Below are 18,942 nucleotides of genomic sequence, written 5' to 3'. Positions count from 1 at the left end.
TATGTAATATAGCAGTTCTACTAGCAGTTTGCTAATGATCTAATGATCCCCTTAATCCAGACTCTTGTCTGGAGGGTTACTGTCAGGAGGGGCTATGTCCATGGGGATATTGACAGGAGGGGACATGTCTGGATGGACAGGTTCGGGAGGGGCCAAGTCTGTGTCCGGGCAGTCAAAGTCCGGGGGGACCATGTCTTCAGAGCACTGTGGTGGGCCTTCCGCACTGTCAACAGCAGAATGGACAACATCCTGTTCAGGGTCTGGAGAAAGTCAGACTGTGAGAGAGTCAGACTGGGCAACATCAGACCCTTGGTCAAGTGAGTCGTCATCCTCTTCTGAATGAACTTCATCATCACCTGCCTGCATCAGCCAGTTGACTGTACGGACATCACTGTCTTCCATCACGTCAGGCACTTCAGGGCACAGATCACTTCCATGTGCAGCAGCATCACATTCTGAGTGTGCAGATCCACTGTCCACTTCACCCTCACAGGGCAAGAAGCTAACAGAGAGTAGTAGATTCCTGTGGACGACTCTCTCTCTCTGCCTATCAGGCAATCCTTGACTCTGTAGACATTGATCTCAGGCTTGACTGACATGACCTCATAAGGAGTCGACTCCCACTTGTCTGTAACTTTGCGTTTCCCTGGCACACCTCTGTTGGCGATCAACACTCTGTCTCCAACGACGAGGGGTGAGCCCTTGACTTTGCGATTGTACAGCATAGCATGGCGAGTCTGTTCTTTGAGACTGTTCCTCTGCACAATCTGAGCAGCCTCATGTAGATCTTTCTTCAGGTGGGACACAAAGTCTGAGTGGCTGACAACAGCGTCATTGGTGAGAGCATGCTGAAACATGACGTTGACGGGAAGACGAGGGATTCTCTTGAACACAAGGTAGAACGGTGCAAACCCTGTTGTCTCATGCTCCATGCAGTTATATCAGAAGGTGAGCAACTGCAGCATTTGCAGCCACTTTGCTTTGGATAGAGGGGGAAGGGACCTGATCATATCTCCCAGCGTTCTGTTAAATCGCTCTGTGACACCATTTCCCATGGGGTGATACGGAGTCGTATGGGATTTCTGCACCCCGGCCATCTCTAGAAGCTCCTTAATCAGCTTGCTCATAATGTTGGCTCCCTGATTCGAATGCAGACGACGGGGAAAACCATAAATGAGAAAGAAGTCATTCCAGAGACGACAAGCGACTTGCTTGGCAGTCTGATTCTTGCATGGGAAGGCGTGTGCCATCTTGGAGAAATGATCAGTCACGCCTAGAACATCCACAGACTTGCTCCCTTGCTCAGCAGTCCAAAAGTCTATGCAGACTAATTCCATAGGCTCAGAGGTGACTATGTTCTTGAGTGGTGCACGGCTGTGTGGCTCAGGTGTCTTCCCTACTATGCAGCGCTGACAGGACTTAACATAGTACACAGCATCACGTTCCATGCCACTCCAGAAGAACCGTTGCCTCACCAGAGACAAGGTACGGTGCTGGCCTTGGTGACCCGCTGTGTCATGGAGACCGTGGAGTTGGGCACTATGAAGTGGAAGATCTTCTTGTTCATGTGGGGATCTTTCTTTGTCTTGTACAGTATGCCATTCTGTATGGTGAGTCTACTCCAATGCTTCAGCAGCTTGATCACGCTACGTGACTCAACAGCTCTCTCAAGCTTGGTAGGTCTCTTGTGCCTCTGTACAAAGTACATGGCCCTGCTTATTGTGTTGTCATTCTCTTGTTGACTGACAAGCTGGCTCTGCAGGAGTGCAGTGGACTGGTCTTCCTTCTGCAGAAGATTGAAGTCAGCATCTGTTCCCATCACGTGACTCAGACCCCCAGTGGACTGAGCATTGAGGATGGCTCTGATGCGACTGAGCATCTTGTGTCTGGTGGAACTGCCTCTTGCACTGGCATGTTCGATGTCTCACCGCCTTCATCCACAACAGCCTGACAGTTGGACACTCTGAACACCTCTTGCACGGTTCTGTCGTTCACGCCGTTGACCTGGTCCAACAGCGAGGTATAAGGCTCGGTCACAAGGCGATGACTGACACACGACTGGACAAACGGCTCACGGCTCAAGGCGTCGGCTACGATGTTCTTTGGGCCGGGGATGTACTTCAAGTCAAAGTCGTATGCAGTGAGCTTCGCCACCCACCGCTGTTCACACACATCAAGTCTGGGTTTGGTCAGAATGTATGTCAAGGGGTTATTGTCAGTCCATGTGGTGAAGTGTCTGCCTTTCAACCAATGGCTGAACTTGTCACATACTGCCCATTTCAAGGCCAGAAATTCAAGCCGGTGTGCGGGGTAGTTCAGTTGGGAATGAGAGAGGGTTCTACTCGCAAAGGCGACTGGTCTGGCTAGTTTTTCACCACCTTTTTCATCTCCAGGATAAACGCTGGTGCCGCTGTCATTGATTGCTTTTTTTCCCCTTAGCCTATACATTGTTTTTCCATCTTTGTCGTTCTCTCTGCAGGTATTGCTCTCTCCTTGCAGGATCAGCATTTAGGCGGGCACGGTACTGCCTCTGCCTTTCTGCCGCTGTTGTTGGTGCCATCTTGGACTCATAGATGTCTGTAGATAATTACATTGATATAATTAAATCAAATATACTTCCAGAGCTATTCTATGGGCAGAAACTTTTAGAAGAATAGAAAACTTTTCCAATGATGTGATTCTGAACAGCAAACCCAGCTTTAGCGTAGACATTATGAAGTATATAATATGCATGTAGTATAAGAATGTTAATGTAATACAATAATTCATTTAAATAATATTCAACTTCACAACTAAAGTGTTAAAACACAACCCCGTCACAATCTCTCAACCCTGTTATGATGAAATTAATAACGGGGTTGAGTGTAACGGGGTTGTGATTTTTTACTCAAGATGGCCACTACTCTACCTGTGTTGATTAAGAGGAGACCACATGGCATGCATGATAGTAAGAAATCCAATATATTGTTGAAATAACAAAGATAATTTTCCAAAACAATTGTTTTCTATATTTATTACATGTAACGGAGTTGAGCTGTTAAGCTTTACGACCACACTATGCAAGTTTAAATGACTATAAAACATTGTAAAAGAAGGTGGGAAGTTACCTTTCTCTGCAGCATGTTGTTCAGAAGACTTGTAGAATGTCACTTCCTGTTGGTGATGTCACTAAAGGACCAGTTCATTATTTTTATGGAGGGTGGAATGACTTGTGTAACGGGGTTGAGTGCGACTGGGGGACGGATCTATATAATGCAATTTTAATGATTAATCATCTATTTATTAAAAAACAAAACATGACCAGCAATAAAGCACGGATACAATTGTATGTCAATGGCAAAATGTATAATTTTTTTTACATTTTTAATAGTCATATCTCAAGTCCACTTTCATCGAAGGCCATGGGGGACATGAAAACATGGACAAAATAGGTGGTGTCTACTGAAAAAAGCAAGATAATTTATGATATAAAGATAAAATGTATGTAAATTCTTTACACAATATTCAAGGTAACATTTCAATTGATTCTAAAAAGCTTTTAAAATTTGATTTTGGTGACCCGATGGATACAATACACTCAAAAAGGTCAGAGGGACCGCAAATCGTACCGGTTTCGTGGAATGACTCAGATATTTGAAAATAGACGATCTACAAGCTCACAACACGACACGTTGTGAGCTTTTAGATATGCTATTTTCAAAAGAATCTTGAAACATTTCAACAACACAAATCTGGTAAGGGCACAAAATGTTTTTTTAGATGGGGTAGTAGTCTCCAGTTTAGTAACTGGAGACTACTGTGTCCAGTCAGTAATGTCGTTTTCAATTCCTTCATTTCAGACCAGTGTGTGGAGTCCAGACTGCAGGTGAAGATGAACTCTCCAGACTCAGCCAGGGACATTTCTATTAAACAGGAGGAACCTGAAGACCACCCACACCTCAGTACGTACTTTCACTATACAATAATCTTGGCAAAACATATAATGACAATGATAATATCCGGATATTCATAGCCATTATTAAATATCACTCAATATTCCTTTTTAACATCTTTTATTCTCATTACAATATTCAAAAGCACGTCCTCTTTTTCACAAATGCAATACAAAAGAAAAACTGCTGCGGGGAATGGTGGCGCAGTCGGTAGCGCTGTCGCCTCACAGCTAGAAGGTCAGGTTCGCTGTGGGTGTTGGGGGCTGTCTTCTCCTCTGCGTCATCAGCGCCCATACCCTAGGTGGGGTTGGCGAAAGGGCCTACTCTGTGTGGAGTTTGCATGTTCTCCCTGTGTCTCCTAGGGTAGTTAATACCCTCACAAAAACATGTAGTGATCCTGGTCGCTATACCGCCTCCCCCATGGCAGCCGGGTCGCCTGATGGTGGGGTAGGAAACTGGTTGGAATAACGTGTTCCTTCCACGCGCTACGTCCTACCGGGAAAACCCCCCTGTCAGGGGACAAGAAGGTCAGTTGGCTCTCATGCATTGAAGGAGGCATGATCTCGGCCCTGGGCTCCCTAGGCCAGGGGTTCACAAAGTTGGATACAATCTAAAAAGGATTAGAAATAGTTCATTTTACCATTTTATACATTACAAATGCGCACCGAACGTGCAAGTTTATGTGCATAAATTACCTCCAGTGTTGGGTGGGGTCGCGAGTCAATGGACGCATTATTTTGGGGTCGCGGGCTGAAATGTTTGGGAACCCATGCCCTAGGCTGTTAGGGGAGTGTAGCGCCCACTTCATCGCTCACTTAGAAAATTGGCACCGGGTGAAAAAGGGTTACAAAAGCGTGGGATAAAAAATAAACCAAAAACTAAAGAAAAAGTGCACAAAATTGTACATTTTTCTACAGAGTGGCTGTAGACCAAAGCATCTAGAACAGGGTTTGTCAGGGTTTGTCACACAGATCAAGCCTAAGTGCATGACGTCATGAATCAGAAGCACATGAAAGCCTGACGTGCCTGGTAAAAGATTTGTAGTAGGTGAAAACTATGAAAACTGATTTTATGGCGTGCCTTTGTAGGGGGTGAGAGCTCTAGAAATGGGTCTGTTAGTCTGCACTGAGTCGACATTGCTCAACATTAGCATTAGTTAAAGGGCAAGACCACTTTGGTAACTACACAACCCAAACCTCTACCAAAGTGGTCTTGCCTTTAACTAAGCATTTTTTTTCAAACTTTCAGAGAATATCCGTGGTCGTAATGGGGACATAATTGACAATAAATGCCAAAAAACATTAAAATGTATAATAGTTTTTCCAATCTTAATTACTTCCTGTCAAACAAAAAAAATGACATAATATGAGATAACATCGGCGGGTAAGTAGGTAGCCTTTAGAACTAATTATTCCCGAGCCATGTGGCCCCTAGGCAGGAGCTTATCTCCTGTTTCTGTGGTGTGAGGTGGCTTGATGTACAAGTATATTCCCGATCCATGATGTACACAGAGACTTACCCCAATCCAACCCTTGATAATGAGTGTCAAGCGGGGAGACATTGCGTCCTATTTATAGTCTTTGGTATGACCAAAGACTATACCCTGAACCCTGACCTCCCAATCTCAGGGCAGACACTTTAACCATGCCAATGAGCTGGGTTTTCTAATCGGCGGGTACTAACCAATTTTAACATATTATATTAAACACTTGTCAAGTAGTCTTTCAAACAGCTATGATTCATCAGCCTATGCTAGATACTAGAGGACAGTGCCACTCAATCTGAACAAAGAAGATGGCCGAATGGTGCGTTATTAATTATGTTATAAACGGTACATTAAATGTTTCCAAAAACATTTGAGGTGAGAAATAAACAATGCAGTAACATACACTTGATTCAGCACAGCCTTGAAAATGGGTGAAGTAGTCCTTTAAGTTAGGGGTTCCCAACCACCGGTCCGCGGACCGGCACATGTACCACCGAAGTCCAAGTTTTCCTCGTCGTGAATCTATAACCTTCCTGTAGTGACATCATTGTTGAATCCTTGCTATCTTTATCTTTGCCTTTGTTTCAACGTGTGTTGACGTGCGCCGTCGCTACAAGCTGTAGCCAATTTTGTCACTATGATGATCGATCGCGCTAATTAAACACTAAACAGGATTATGATTTCATGTCAACATTCAAGTACATCTATCAGAAGATGTAACTCAAGTAAAGTAATGCGTCACTCTGCAAGTTTAACCATAGAGTTAGAGTTTAGTTTTCCACCTGTCCAAAGTCATTTCTGATACAGACATATCCTTTTTCCTATCACCCCTGTCCTTGTTGATATATCGCCATTTAGGTCAATGATATAACATTATGTAGTGATATAATAATATATAAATAGCAGCCAGTGATGTGTCATTGACTGTCAGTCAACTTGTGTTTTGATACGATTGATGCGCCCCCCACCCCCCCGTTGACAAAACGGCGCAGGGGGGCACCGAACTGGGTCCAAGCACCGGGCACCATGCCGGTCCGCGAAACTTCATGAACTGTCAGCTGGTCCGTGGTAACAGAAAGGTTGGGAACCCCTGCTTTAAGTGGTTAACAACATTCAAATAAGTATAACTTCAACTATTTCCAGATTTCAGTGCATGGCACGTCACTTGAAAGCTTACAGTCTGCACTTTAATAATATGTAAAAAAACAGAAAATAGAATAATATATAATATGACCATGACTTGCAGCGCATTCTATTAGATGTGGAAAAAAACTAGCTTGGCCTATTGGCAGCATGCACAAGAAATGTGGCGCTGATCGGTACAGTGGTTTGTGAAATTAGCCCCAGACACACAGACAGATTCACAGACTAATTTCTAGACATACTGTACAGGACCTGGTCATAAGAATAAGTGTACATACATTTTAAACTACGACCCATTAACTTTCACCAGAAATGTCAAGCTTTTGTGTTTGGAGGTGCTTCTGGTTCATAACGTCATGCACTTAGTGGCATGAGCTATGATTGGTCTACTTTGGAGGTGACATACATACATACTGTACATACAGACACATCCAGTTGTATATAGCTTGGCCTACAGCCTCACTTACTCCCAAATCAGAGCTCACGTCTTGATTGATTTAATACTTTATCAGTCAAAAATGTAAACTGCATGGAGGTACAGTAAAACATTTTGGCTAAAAGGATAACACAAAAAACACATTTTAATGATTCAAATTAAATATTTGTTCTATCACCGTAATTCATTTGTTGGGTAATATAACTAAATACACTGCTCAAAAAAATAAAGGGAACACTTTGATCCCTTAATTCTTTTGAGCTGTTTTCGTTTTTTTTTCGTCAGCATTATGTACACAGTTCATGAAAAAACTCAAAAGAATTAAGGTATCAAAGTGTTCCCTTTTATTTTTTTGAGCAGTTTATATTGATTCAGGTTACTTTTTAAAATATGTATTTTGCTATAATCTTGCTAACACTTTCGAGCCTACTTTAGAGTTTCCAGAACCACCTGTATTACAACCTGTACTTATTTAGTAACTGTTTTGTCAGTCTTAGTAGGTAATAGCTATGTACATGGAAGATAGAACAATAGATTTACATTTTAGGAATCCGGTGTTCACTATCATGTTATTTTTCTGCTCCTAGACATCCTGCACATGGTTGTGTGTAAAGAGGAGGATTCTCCTGAACAGAAGAGGAGGCCCAGTCTGCTCCAGGAGGAACCAGAGCCTCCACACATTAAAGAGGAACAGGAGGAGATACTTCAAAGACCAGAGGAGCCTGATGGATCAATGTTGACATTACTAGCAGTGAAAAGTGAAGTTGATGATGAACACATCTCTTCACACTGCTCTGAAGTTGAAGTTGAACTTGAATCTGATACTGAAGTCACTGAAGACAGTGATGATTGGGGCGAGACCAGTGGAGGTGTCCAAACTGGAGAAAAACCTTTCCTCTGTAAACTGTGTAACAAGAGTTTCAGCTGTTCATTTCACCTGAAGAGACACCAGCGTGTCCACACTGGAGAAAAACCTTTCCACTGTAAATATTGTGACAAGAGATTCAGTCGGTCAGTTCACCTGAAGACACACCAGCGTGTCCACACTGGAGAAAAACCTTTCCACTGTAAGCATTGTGACAAGAGTTTCAATGACTCGCGGAACCTGAAGACACACCAGCGTGTCCACACTGGAGAAAAACCTTTCCATTGTAAACATTGTGACAAGAGTTTCTTTCAGTCAAGTCATCTGAAGACACACCAGAGTGTCCACACTGGAGAAAAACCTTTCCATTGTAAACATTGTAACAAGAGTTTTAATCAGTCATCTAACCTGAAGACACACCAGCGTGTCCACACTGGAGAAAAACCTTTCCATTGTAAACATTGTGACAAGAGTTTCTTTCAGTCAAGTTATCTGAAGAGACACCAGCGTGTCCACACTGGAGAAAAACCTTTCCATTGTAAACATTGTAACAAGAGTTTTAATCAGTCATATCACCTGAAGATACACCAGCGTGTCCACACTGGAGAAAAACCTTTCCATTGTAAACATTGTAACAAGAGTTTCAATGACTCACGGAACCTGAAGACACACCAGCGTATCCACACTGGAGAAAAACCTTTCCATTGTAAACATTGTAACAAGAGTTTCAATGACTCACGGAACCTGAAGACACACCAGCGTGTCCACACTGGAGAAAAACCTTTCCATTGTAAACAGTGTGACAAGAGTTTCTTTCAGTCAAGTCATCTGAAGACACACCAGAGTGTCCACACTGGAGAAAAACCTTTCCATTGTAAACATTGTAACAAGAGTTTTAATCAGTCATCTAACCTGAAGACACACCAGCGTGTCCACACTGGAGAAAAACCTTTCCATTGTAAACATTGTGACAAGAGTTTCTTTCAGTCAAGTCATCTGAAGACACACCAGAGTGTCCACACTGGAGAAAAACCTTTCCATTGTAAAGAGTTTCCGTGAGTCACGCCACCTGAAGACACACCAGCGTGTCCACGCTAGAATAAACTCTTGTCACAGTGTTAACAGTGTGAGATGAGTTTCAGTCAGTTAAGTGCTCTAAAAAGATATCAGTGCATTCACACCAAGGGGGAGGAAAAACACTTTCCTCTATACATCAGCTCACTGGGAGGATCAACTGAAACAGCTGTATGTTGTCAGGGTGTTGCATAGACAAGCAAAAATACCATGGAGATTTATAATGCTCCTGTTAATAGAAGTTTCCATTAGGACTCATCTTGTGGAGTCTTTGTCCAACTCTTTTGTTTTTCTTATTTTAAAACATTAATACAATCAGTTTAGTGTTAACAGTAACCTTTTTTCTTTCTTCTTTTACTTAAAGGTATTCCAAATGATTGTGGTGTTATTGATTTATATTATAAATGACCATGTAAACCATATTGATTGTATAAGCTAGGACTGTTTTTCTAGAATTGTAGTTTTTATATCATGATTTGGTGTCATTGTGCTGTGTGCTATTAAGTATGCTCAATGAATGGGGCACCATTTCAATTAGCTTTCTTATTTAATATCGGTTAACTGAGGCAAAAATACTTTGTATGTATGTTTTATGAATTATGACAGTAATTGTTACACTTAATGAAATAGCTATGATGTATACTGTTCATGATATACTATGGAGTGGACATTAAGGTCTGTCAAGTATGTCAATCAATCAGTCAAACCATTTCAATTATTTTAATTATATGCTGGTTAACTGAGGGATGCATTTTTTATGATTTATGACTAATAATTACACCTAATGTATTGACTATGATCACTATTAAGTCATATTACATGATTAAGAGTGAGATGTGATAGCAAATTAAAGCCTGTGCGGTGCCACCTGATTCGGATGCTAGCGCGCACACACATATATGTGCAAGATGTTTTATTACTACTGTATAAGCCTAATGGATTATTATAAGGAAAGTGAAATATAAGCTATGATCTCTTAACATTACTATTTGGGATGTGTGGAAGAACTTAGTCTGCAGGCACAATTCAGGAAAAGAGTGGGTGAGATTATTTTTGTACAAGCTCTCAACATCTACAGTTACAGGAAGAGTTAAAATAGAGAAAGAATATAGAAGAATGAAACAAGTAAAACAAAAAAAAGACTAAACAGGAAGGAATAACTCTAGAAGTATACTGTTAACCAGTGACTCCAGGAAACAACACTGATGTGTCCAAGTTTGTACATCAGTAGAAGTTTTGTTAACAGAAATATAGAAGGTACCAGTGACCAGTGGGTGACGACCACGAAGAGTGTGGTGACATATGGAGAGACAGAGGACGGCCGGAGAGACGGCAACCCGGGTTATTCTCACTTATTCTGAGAGGAAGAACCCAAAGCAAGCTACATACTGACGTAAAACCTGCAACATTCAAGAGGGTTTAGAAATCCATCAAGGCAGAATGAGATGTTTGAACGACGACACAACGCACAGAAGTCACTTCTGGTCAGATGCAGGAGGAGCCAGGCCCGGAGGCAACCCACAGTGCCCAGAGCCTCCTAGTGTCGCCAACACCTGCTTTCAACAGCTCACCTGCTACCCTAAGCCCCTAAGAGACAGTGGGGGCAGTAGCCCCCACTACAACCATTACAATCAATCTATCTTACTGAACTGTTTCCTGTTTCCCAGAACATTCTGGTTCAATAACCAAACTCATAACTATTTGGAACATACATTGCCTTGAAATAACTTGTGATAATCTTACTGTGTCACAGTCTGAATATGCCATACAGTCTGAATTTATCATAGACATATTGATATAGTTACATACTGCAGTTTGAAAATAATATGGGTAATATGTTTAATACAAGGTATGTGTTGCATCCTGTAACGTGGTACTGTATTCTATGAGATGTGATCAGACCTGTGCAGCATCAATGTGCACTGATGAAAGCTGTGATGGATGTAGGAACTATCCATGACTTTCTAAGCAATTCGTCTATAGATTACTTTTCTGATTCAAATAATTAGGAGCTGTTTTTTTCTTAATATGTTTTTACTTCTCAACAAATTGATTGACAACATCAGTCCTATGTCTGTGTCGTGTACGACATGTGAAAATAGCTGATCTACAAGCTCAAAACGCATCGCACTGTATCGTGTTGTGAGCTTGTAGATCTGCTATTTTCAATATTTTTGTATTTAAAATTTGTGGGAAGATGTTGCTTATAATGACATATCCAAAATAGCGATTGAAATCGGTTAATTTATCAAATTAATGATTAACAGTTATTATTTGTATAATCATTTAATTTGATTAGTTGGCTGAACTGCTTTACTCCTAGATGTATGTTCTCTTGTTTACAGGTCTGGAAGGTCACATAGTACTCTACTGTTACTGTATATAAACAATGGACAGTACCCTTGACCAACAGCAGGGGGCACTTATACACCAACTCGCGTCTAGACAAAGTGGTCGTCAGAAGAAGAACATACCCACAATGCAGTAGTGAAAACAACATGGTGTGTTGACTGTAGATATATATAAAAGCCTTTATATATATCTATGGTGTTGACCATAGAGTTATAATATATCGGTGTTGACTGACTGTTGTTGACACTTAAAAATACCATAGATTTATATAAAAGTAAAATACATAGAAAACTTAAACGTGTCGTTTCTAAACAGTGTCGTCGTTAAGCAGCAGGAGGGACGTTTGTTAGCAGCTCAACCATAGATATATATATCTATGAGCTCAACCACTGAAACACAGCAGGTAAAGATCAACTCATTCATGTTGGGTTTCATTTGTATTTATTGACTCAATGGGCGCGTTCGAAAATTACGCACCGGAGCACACTCGCCTATTAGTTTGTATTGGCCAGTGCGCTCAGTGCTGTATTTTCGAACGCACCCAATATGGAACATTAATCTAATTGCTGTTACTTGCCAGACTATAATGCATGTGATCAGAAAAACACAACAACCAGTACTTAAAGCAATGAGATGCAAACGTAGCTTGTACATGAGTAGAAATGGTTCACATGACGCTCGTCTGTCATGACGGAACTTCAACCTGGTTTTGTCACTTACTCCATTTTACAACCCGTACATCTATATAAACGTTCAGGTTTCAAATATAAAGTTTTTACCTCATGGCCACGGATGTTACAATACTGTACGGGCCCTCAGAAGTACCCGTATCTTCTGTATTGTTCAATAAAAACTGCATTTCCAATCGGTGGTCTGCTATGCTTTCAGCTTCGTGACCCTATCGGTTTGGGAGGTGTATTGCACTCTGATACATTATAACTATGAGAAAATCAGACACTGATCGGATTAACATGCTTTTTATTGAACAATACGACAGATAGAGGTCTTTTTGAGGGCCCGTACATAATCGTATTATCCGTGGCCATTAGGTAATCACTTTATATTTGAAATCTGAATGTTTATGTAGATGTACTGACCCCAAGTGCGAAAGTGCAAAGACTATTTTGAACTAACTCCAAGACTGTCAACAGTAATGTTAATCTATGATGTTAATGTGATTGTCAACTGAAGTTGGAGCTCCATGTCTTCATGAACCAGACATTGAATCCTTACCAACTAAACATTTGTCATGCTGTAGCGTGTCAGGCCTAGAATGACCATCCAGGTAATGCATGGCATTGAAAATAGTTTCCCTTTCTTGTTCATGGGCTGCAAATTGACAGTTTAGCTCCAAACCCACCTTTTTGCTGTTATTATAATTGACAACGGTTTTCTCCTCATTTCTTCAAATTATATAGCGTGTATAATTTAAGTTTATTGTTACATCACAATTTTACAAATTTTACAGAACATGAATTCAGCTCTAAATGCTGAAAATAAAATAAAAAACGGTTGAATTCGCATCATGTCTATAATATGCATACAGGCAATAGATCGTTTGACATAGACCCGGCCTATATTTTCTTTTTTAAGTGTTGACAAATGTTGGGCACACAAATATTTTAATTGAGATTTGGCACTTGTAATTGATTTTTCATGAAGAATAAGGCATTCTAATGACATACGCAAGCTTTGGTCCTATATAAGTCTGCCTCCGAGCAGACTTGAGAAAGAGCGTGCCTCCCGCACAATTCACCGTCAAAAAAGATGAATGAATCAGACTACTAACATGGGAAGCTGTGTAAATTCCTTTACGTGAAATAAATATGGGGGCGTAAACAGCTTAGTGAATTGTGCCCAACGGGTCTCATTGGGATGCATCATTATTCAATACCTTGTAGATCTGCTATTTTTAGATCACCAAAGTATTCTAGGTTTAAAATGGTTGCACGGATTTTGACGATATTCATTTTGCTGGGGCGCCCCTGGAACCCCCTCAAGGACCCCTGGGGGTCCCCGATCCTCAGTTTTAGAACCACTGTTCTAATCTAGACCCTTTTTAAACAACTGTGCAGAGCCATGGGCATGAGGAGGGAGGGTGGGGACTAGGATAAGTGGGTGGTCAGCGTGTGTCGTTTTCCTATCCGATCATAGTAACTTGGTGAGAACAGACTGCAGCCCCTAAGATGAAGTTAGGGAGTATTTACGCAAAACACAGTTACAACGACGTAGGCACGCTGTCTGTAGTGGACTTGAACAACGAGAGACACCGCCAAACGTTGCAAGGTCCACTAGAGCCGACTCAGCGCCCTTCAAGCTATATACAGATAGGGACCAGTGGTGTCCCCAGGATTTACATTTAGGCTAAATGTAAATCCTGGGGACGCCACTGGTCCCTAAATGATTTAGATTAGGCGAGATTTCTCTCTTGGAAAAACATTCTTCCTCCGTATATATTAATATTCAATTCAATTCAAACTTTATTCCAGACACACAGGGGGTCCATAGAGTACATACAAATATCACACAACAAATACATAACAAGACATAAAATCATACATAGAGGCTGACTCTCCAGTGTTTACGCAGCCTGGACGAGTACCAGAGACAGCTCTTCCCAGGATTGACTATATCCTCAATAATACTGTTCCGGGACTAATAATAATACCCAATGATCATGTTTTAGGGGAAGTAGAACCATGGAACCCTAACGTCCTTATTCAATTCCTTCATTTCAGACCAGTGTGTGGAGTCCAGACTGCAGGTCAAGATGAGACCGTGTATAGAACTGTACTTTCTGTGCTTTTTTTGCAAACTGTTTATAAAATATTCAATCCATCAATTGACCTGAAGGAAAAGGGGCATTTCACTATTATGGTAGTGAACCTGAACAATGTTTACCTGAAAAATAAAAAAGTTTGTATTGTTTATATTAATATTATTAGTATTTCATTTGCACAAATCATAGTGTAAATAATTTTGAATAATTTTCCTAAAAATAAAACAATCGTTCTACTTGCCTTTAAGAGGGGAGACATGAAGATATTAATTATATTTTCCACAAAATATTAATGACTGCAAAACATATTGAAGTGAAAACGGGCCTTAAAGGTTATGAATTATTATTTCTTTACCAGCCCTAATGCTTTATAATCAGGAAATGTTCTGTGAAAAAGTTTCTCGCCCAAATGACAAGTGATTACCATGTGACATGATTACTAAGTTAGTTATACGTGTGTGTGTGTGTGTGTGTGTGTGTGTGTGTGTGTGTGTGTGTGTGTGTGTGTGTGTGTGTGTGTGTGTGTGTGTGTGTGTGTGTGTGTGTGTGTGTGTGTGTGTGTGTGTGTGTGTGTGTGTGTGTGTGTGTGTGTGTGTGTGTGTGTGTGTGTGTGTGTGTGTGTGCGCTTGAAGTGTAAAAGGTTATGAATTATAATTGAAGTGTTCTATGAAAAAGTTATTAACACAATAAGTTACTCCTTCCTTAAGTTGCTGTATGTTATTGTTGAAGTTGAGTATAAGAGGAGTTTGTCTTCTTAATTAATCCTAAACTCCTCTGGGATTTTTATTGTTTCATTCCAGACTCTGTGAAGTCCAGACAGCAGGTGCAGATGAACTCTCCAGACCCAGCCAGACCCGTTTCAATGAAACAGGAGGAACTTGAAGACCAGCCAGACCTCAGTACGTTTCATTCTCTTGTCTGTCTCTTTTTTCCTCTTTTCTAGCTTCAAGGTGTTTATTGTCACATACACATACAATACAGTTGCTAGTTGTGCTTCAACAGTGTGGAATTAGATACAATAATAATGGAATAGGATATAACGGTAATGGTAGTTATAACAAATAAAATATTGCGCTTTCAAAGAAAAATTGCCAGAACAGTAGAATGTTTTCTTTATAAATTGGTCAGTTATGCACATCCATAATCTGGATGATTGTTTCTGGTCATGTGGCCTTTTCCACTACACACAGACACTGCCAACTATGACTGAATGCAGCTTCTTCCAACAGTTACAGTAAATAGTCCTTTAATGCACCCAGCAAGGATCCTTTAGGCCACTCACACACAAGTTGTCTCAAAGTCTAATTGACAGATTGCTATGAAACTTAATTTGCGTATGCATGCTCCCTGGAAGATGAACCCTAACCGAGTGTCACCATAACCTCTCTCATAACCATCTCCTAGCTCCCTGGAAGATGAACCCTAACTAGCTCCACTGTTAAGACAAAATAGTTACTTTTCACACACGGTTGGGGCTGTTAATTGGTGGTGGTGTGGGTGTAGAAGGATGGGATGCATGGCAGAAGAAACATTAAAAAGAGATACTTTCACCTTATTTACTTTAGACCATTGTTTGCATTGCAGGAGTCCAACTTTGTATACATTTATTTCCTTGTCTAATCTTAAAATAAGTGTGATTACTTCCCTAATATATAAATCCCACAATCTTTGAACCCAATATTCATATTTTGGAACGTTTACTTCGGCTAATTTGCCTTTACATTCTGCAGTTCATTATTTTTGACACCACTGCCATTCAAGTCATTATTCAATGTGTTCATTTCAGACCAGTGTGTGGAGTCCAGACTGCAGGTGAAGATGAACTCTCCAGACTCAGCCAGGGACATTTCTATTAAACAGGAGGATCCTGAAGACCACCCACACCTCAGTACGTTTTTTAACTATACAATGATCTTGGCAAAAAATATCATGACAATGATAATAACCGGCTATTATAAGATATTATAAGTCCCCAGGACTTTTTGTGTTATCCTTTTGGCCTAAATGTTTTACTCTACCTCTGTGCTACTTACATGTTTTGACTAACAAAGTATTCAATCAATCAATATGCATAGGCATCATTAAATATGCGAAGAAATACAAAAGAGAAACTGCACCACATTGTACATTTCTCTACAGAGTGGCCGTAGACCAAAGCATCTAGAACACTGGCCCTCATTCATCAACGCGGTGCAGACCAAATAATGGGCATACGGCGAGATCACCGCAACTTTCGGCATTTATCAATATATCCTGACGTTGGCTTCATCCTACCGTACGCTGAAATCTCACGTCTGGTCGATAGCAGTTGTTGATTTGGGCTGCGCCCTTTTATTCCATTGTAGAGCTGCGGAGCAGCATTGTCTGACAGGCATCTGGACACATAATCCACTCCTAAATGTATATCTACACTAATAAATAATCCCTGTGAAAAATTTAAGTAATTTAAACAAACTGCTTTAACAGTCATTCGGTTAAGCTTGCAGATCTGGCTGCATTGGCTATTTTAAAATAGCAGATCTGCAAGTTCACAACGGTTCGCATCGCGCCGCATTGTGAGCTTGTAGATCTGCTATTTTCAAAATATACGAGCGCTTCTGCGAGCGCATTTTCGGGACTCCCGACCATCTTTTCATGGACAGTGAGGTGTACAAACTTACAGTAGCTTGTCCTATGGTATGGAGTTATGTCATAGAGAGTTATGAAGACTACAACCTGGCTGGGTTAAGGATATAAACCCGACGCTCCAATCTCTTATTAACGTGGCGGCACGGAATCACTGCAGCCTGCCCGAGTCTGACTGCTTTATTTTAGTGTAACTCGAACGCGCACTGCTCGGGGTAAATAAATTAATATGCAAACGTATTCCATTCATGGTGATGTGATTGGTATAATAACCCTGCCACCCATTTCAGATGCTGGCAATGCATTGAATGGGCCATTATCACGTTTAATCAGACTATTGATTGGTCTAAGTAGGTGAGATACTGACCTACCCACGAGGATCAGTAGGTGTTTCGTATAAAGTATAGTTTTTTGACCGCAACGGAGGCGTGCCGTCTCACGCAAACTTGAGCCTCGAGAGGCACTGACCGAGCTCAAGCGAGCACATTCGGCACGGCAACTCACTCGCTTTAGCTCTCTCGATGGTGCCTCTCGTGGCTCACGTTTGCTTGAGCCGACTCAGCGCCGTCCGAGTTACGTACCGATAGGCACGGAATCATAAATCATGTTTTGGGGTGAGCGTTTGCCCCAACTTTCATCAACCCACGGAAAAATAACAAAAAATTACTGGGGAATCATACTTCCCCAGTACATCAAGCTCACGCCACAGAAACAGGAGATAAGCTCCTGGCCTATGGGCCTAGCCTGGTTCCATACCATAGACCTCGCCCACTCTCTGAGCACTCTCTGAGTGGGCGGCCTCTTGGTCTGGAGTTGTAAATGTGAACCTAGGACTTCTCCGGTACAAAATGCGTTGTCCAATGAGAGGCGGAGGTGGCCGTGGGGATCCCTTAGGATTGGTTTAGGGAATTTCTAATACCCTCCCCCTTGTAATCCCCGACACTGGAGCCAATTTCAGACTGAAGCTCCACGCAGCTTCATTCTGATAATCAGGCTACTATGGGCCACATGGCTTGTGGAATAATTGGTTTTCAAGGTTGTCTACCTACTACCTGCCGATGTAATCTCATATTATGTTTTGTCGTTATTCTGTGGGTTGATGAAAGTTGGGGCAAACGCTCACCTCAAAACATGAATTATGATTATTTGCCTATCGGTAAGGATGGCACTGAGTTAGCCTGGGACCAGACGAATCTGCCAGTGCAAAAAAAAAAACATTGCCCTCTGCGATTTCGGTCTGGCACCGCTCCGTTGTGAATCCATTTCCTGCCCCAGAAGTCTGGGGTGACCAATCAGGGCCCAGTATTCAAATATGGGAGACTGTGATTGGTAGTTGGTTGTAGGTCTAACGAATAGGGCATAGCAGTGGCGGACATTTTTTGGTTCCACCCCAAAATAGTCAATGCATTTTTCCCATTGACATTTCCAAAAATATTTATATCAATTAATTTGAGCCTAGAATCAAGCCATCTGGGGTCCTGGTGAATCATGACCATAAAACATTTTTTTCTGTGATTTTATTTTATTTTATATTTGATTACATTACATTACATTACATTACAGTCATTTAGCAGACGCTTTTATCCAAAGCGACTTACAATAAGTGTATTCAACATAGGTAGGGAACGAAAACTACTAGTCACCAGAAGTCTTTAGTGCATTTTCTGCAAAAACAAGCAACCAAGAGTATACCGAGTGCTAAGGTAAAAGTGCAATATATCAGCTACCTATTTCCTTAAACAGATGAGACAAAATAGCTAAGTCAAATGAGCATGAGCTAAAACAATTCAGTGTATCGACTAAACAAGATCCAATAAACAATACAACAATAGAAAACAAGCGTTCGTACAACTAGTTAACAACAAGTAGGTCAGGCAGAGAGGAAGGGTAGTGTTTCCTGAAGAGGTGGGTTTTCAACCTGCGGCGAAATATGGGCAGTGACTCTGCTGTCCTAACATCAGTGGGAAGTTCATTCCACCACTGTGGGGCCAGAACAGAAAAGAGTCGTGACCGTGTGGATCGGCCAGAAGGACCCTTGAGTGACGAGGCAATCAGTCGCCCCGAGGTGGCAGACCGAAGTGGTCGGGCAGGGGTGTAGGCATCGACCATAGCCCGGAGGTAGGAAGGAGCTGTTCCTTTCACTGCCCTATAGGCTAGCACCAGGGTTTTGAACTGGATGCGAGCCGCTACGGGGAGCCAGTGTAGAGAACGGAGAAGGATGGTTGTGTGGGAGAACTTGGGGCGGTTGAA

General features: G+C 41.5%; 2 protein-coding genes across 2 annotated transcripts in view; both read left to right on the top strand.

The window, feature by feature from the left end:
- LOC308080127 (uncharacterized protein) overlaps positions 1 to 18,942 on the top strand; it is a 29,997-nt gene that overhangs the window by 7,008 nt on the left and 4,047 nt on the right. The window contains exon 3 of the mRNA XM_080421884.1: positions 3,840 to 3,941. Coding sequence (XP_080278010.1) covers positions 3,872 to 3,941 — 70 coding nt within the window. The 5' untranslated portion in view covers positions 3,840 to 3,871. The remainder of the gene's footprint in view (positions 1 to 3,839; positions 3,942 to 18,942) is intronic.
- LOC308080200 (uncharacterized protein) overlaps positions 15,911 to 18,942 on the top strand; it is a gene marked incomplete at its 3' end in the record, with an annotated part of 30,344 nt that continues 27,312 nt past the window's right edge. The window contains exon 1 of the mRNA XM_080421976.1: positions 15,911 to 15,955. The remainder of the gene's footprint in view (positions 15,956 to 18,942) is intronic.

The sequence above is a fragment of the Gymnoscopelus braueri genome (genome assembly GCF_963280865.1).
Source record: "Gymnoscopelus braueri genome assembly, chromosome: 24".
NCBI lineage: Eukaryota > Metazoa > Chordata > Actinopteri > Myctophiformes > Myctophidae > Gymnoscopelus > Gymnoscopelus braueri.
This window is presented reverse-complemented; position numbering and strand designations above follow the sequence as displayed.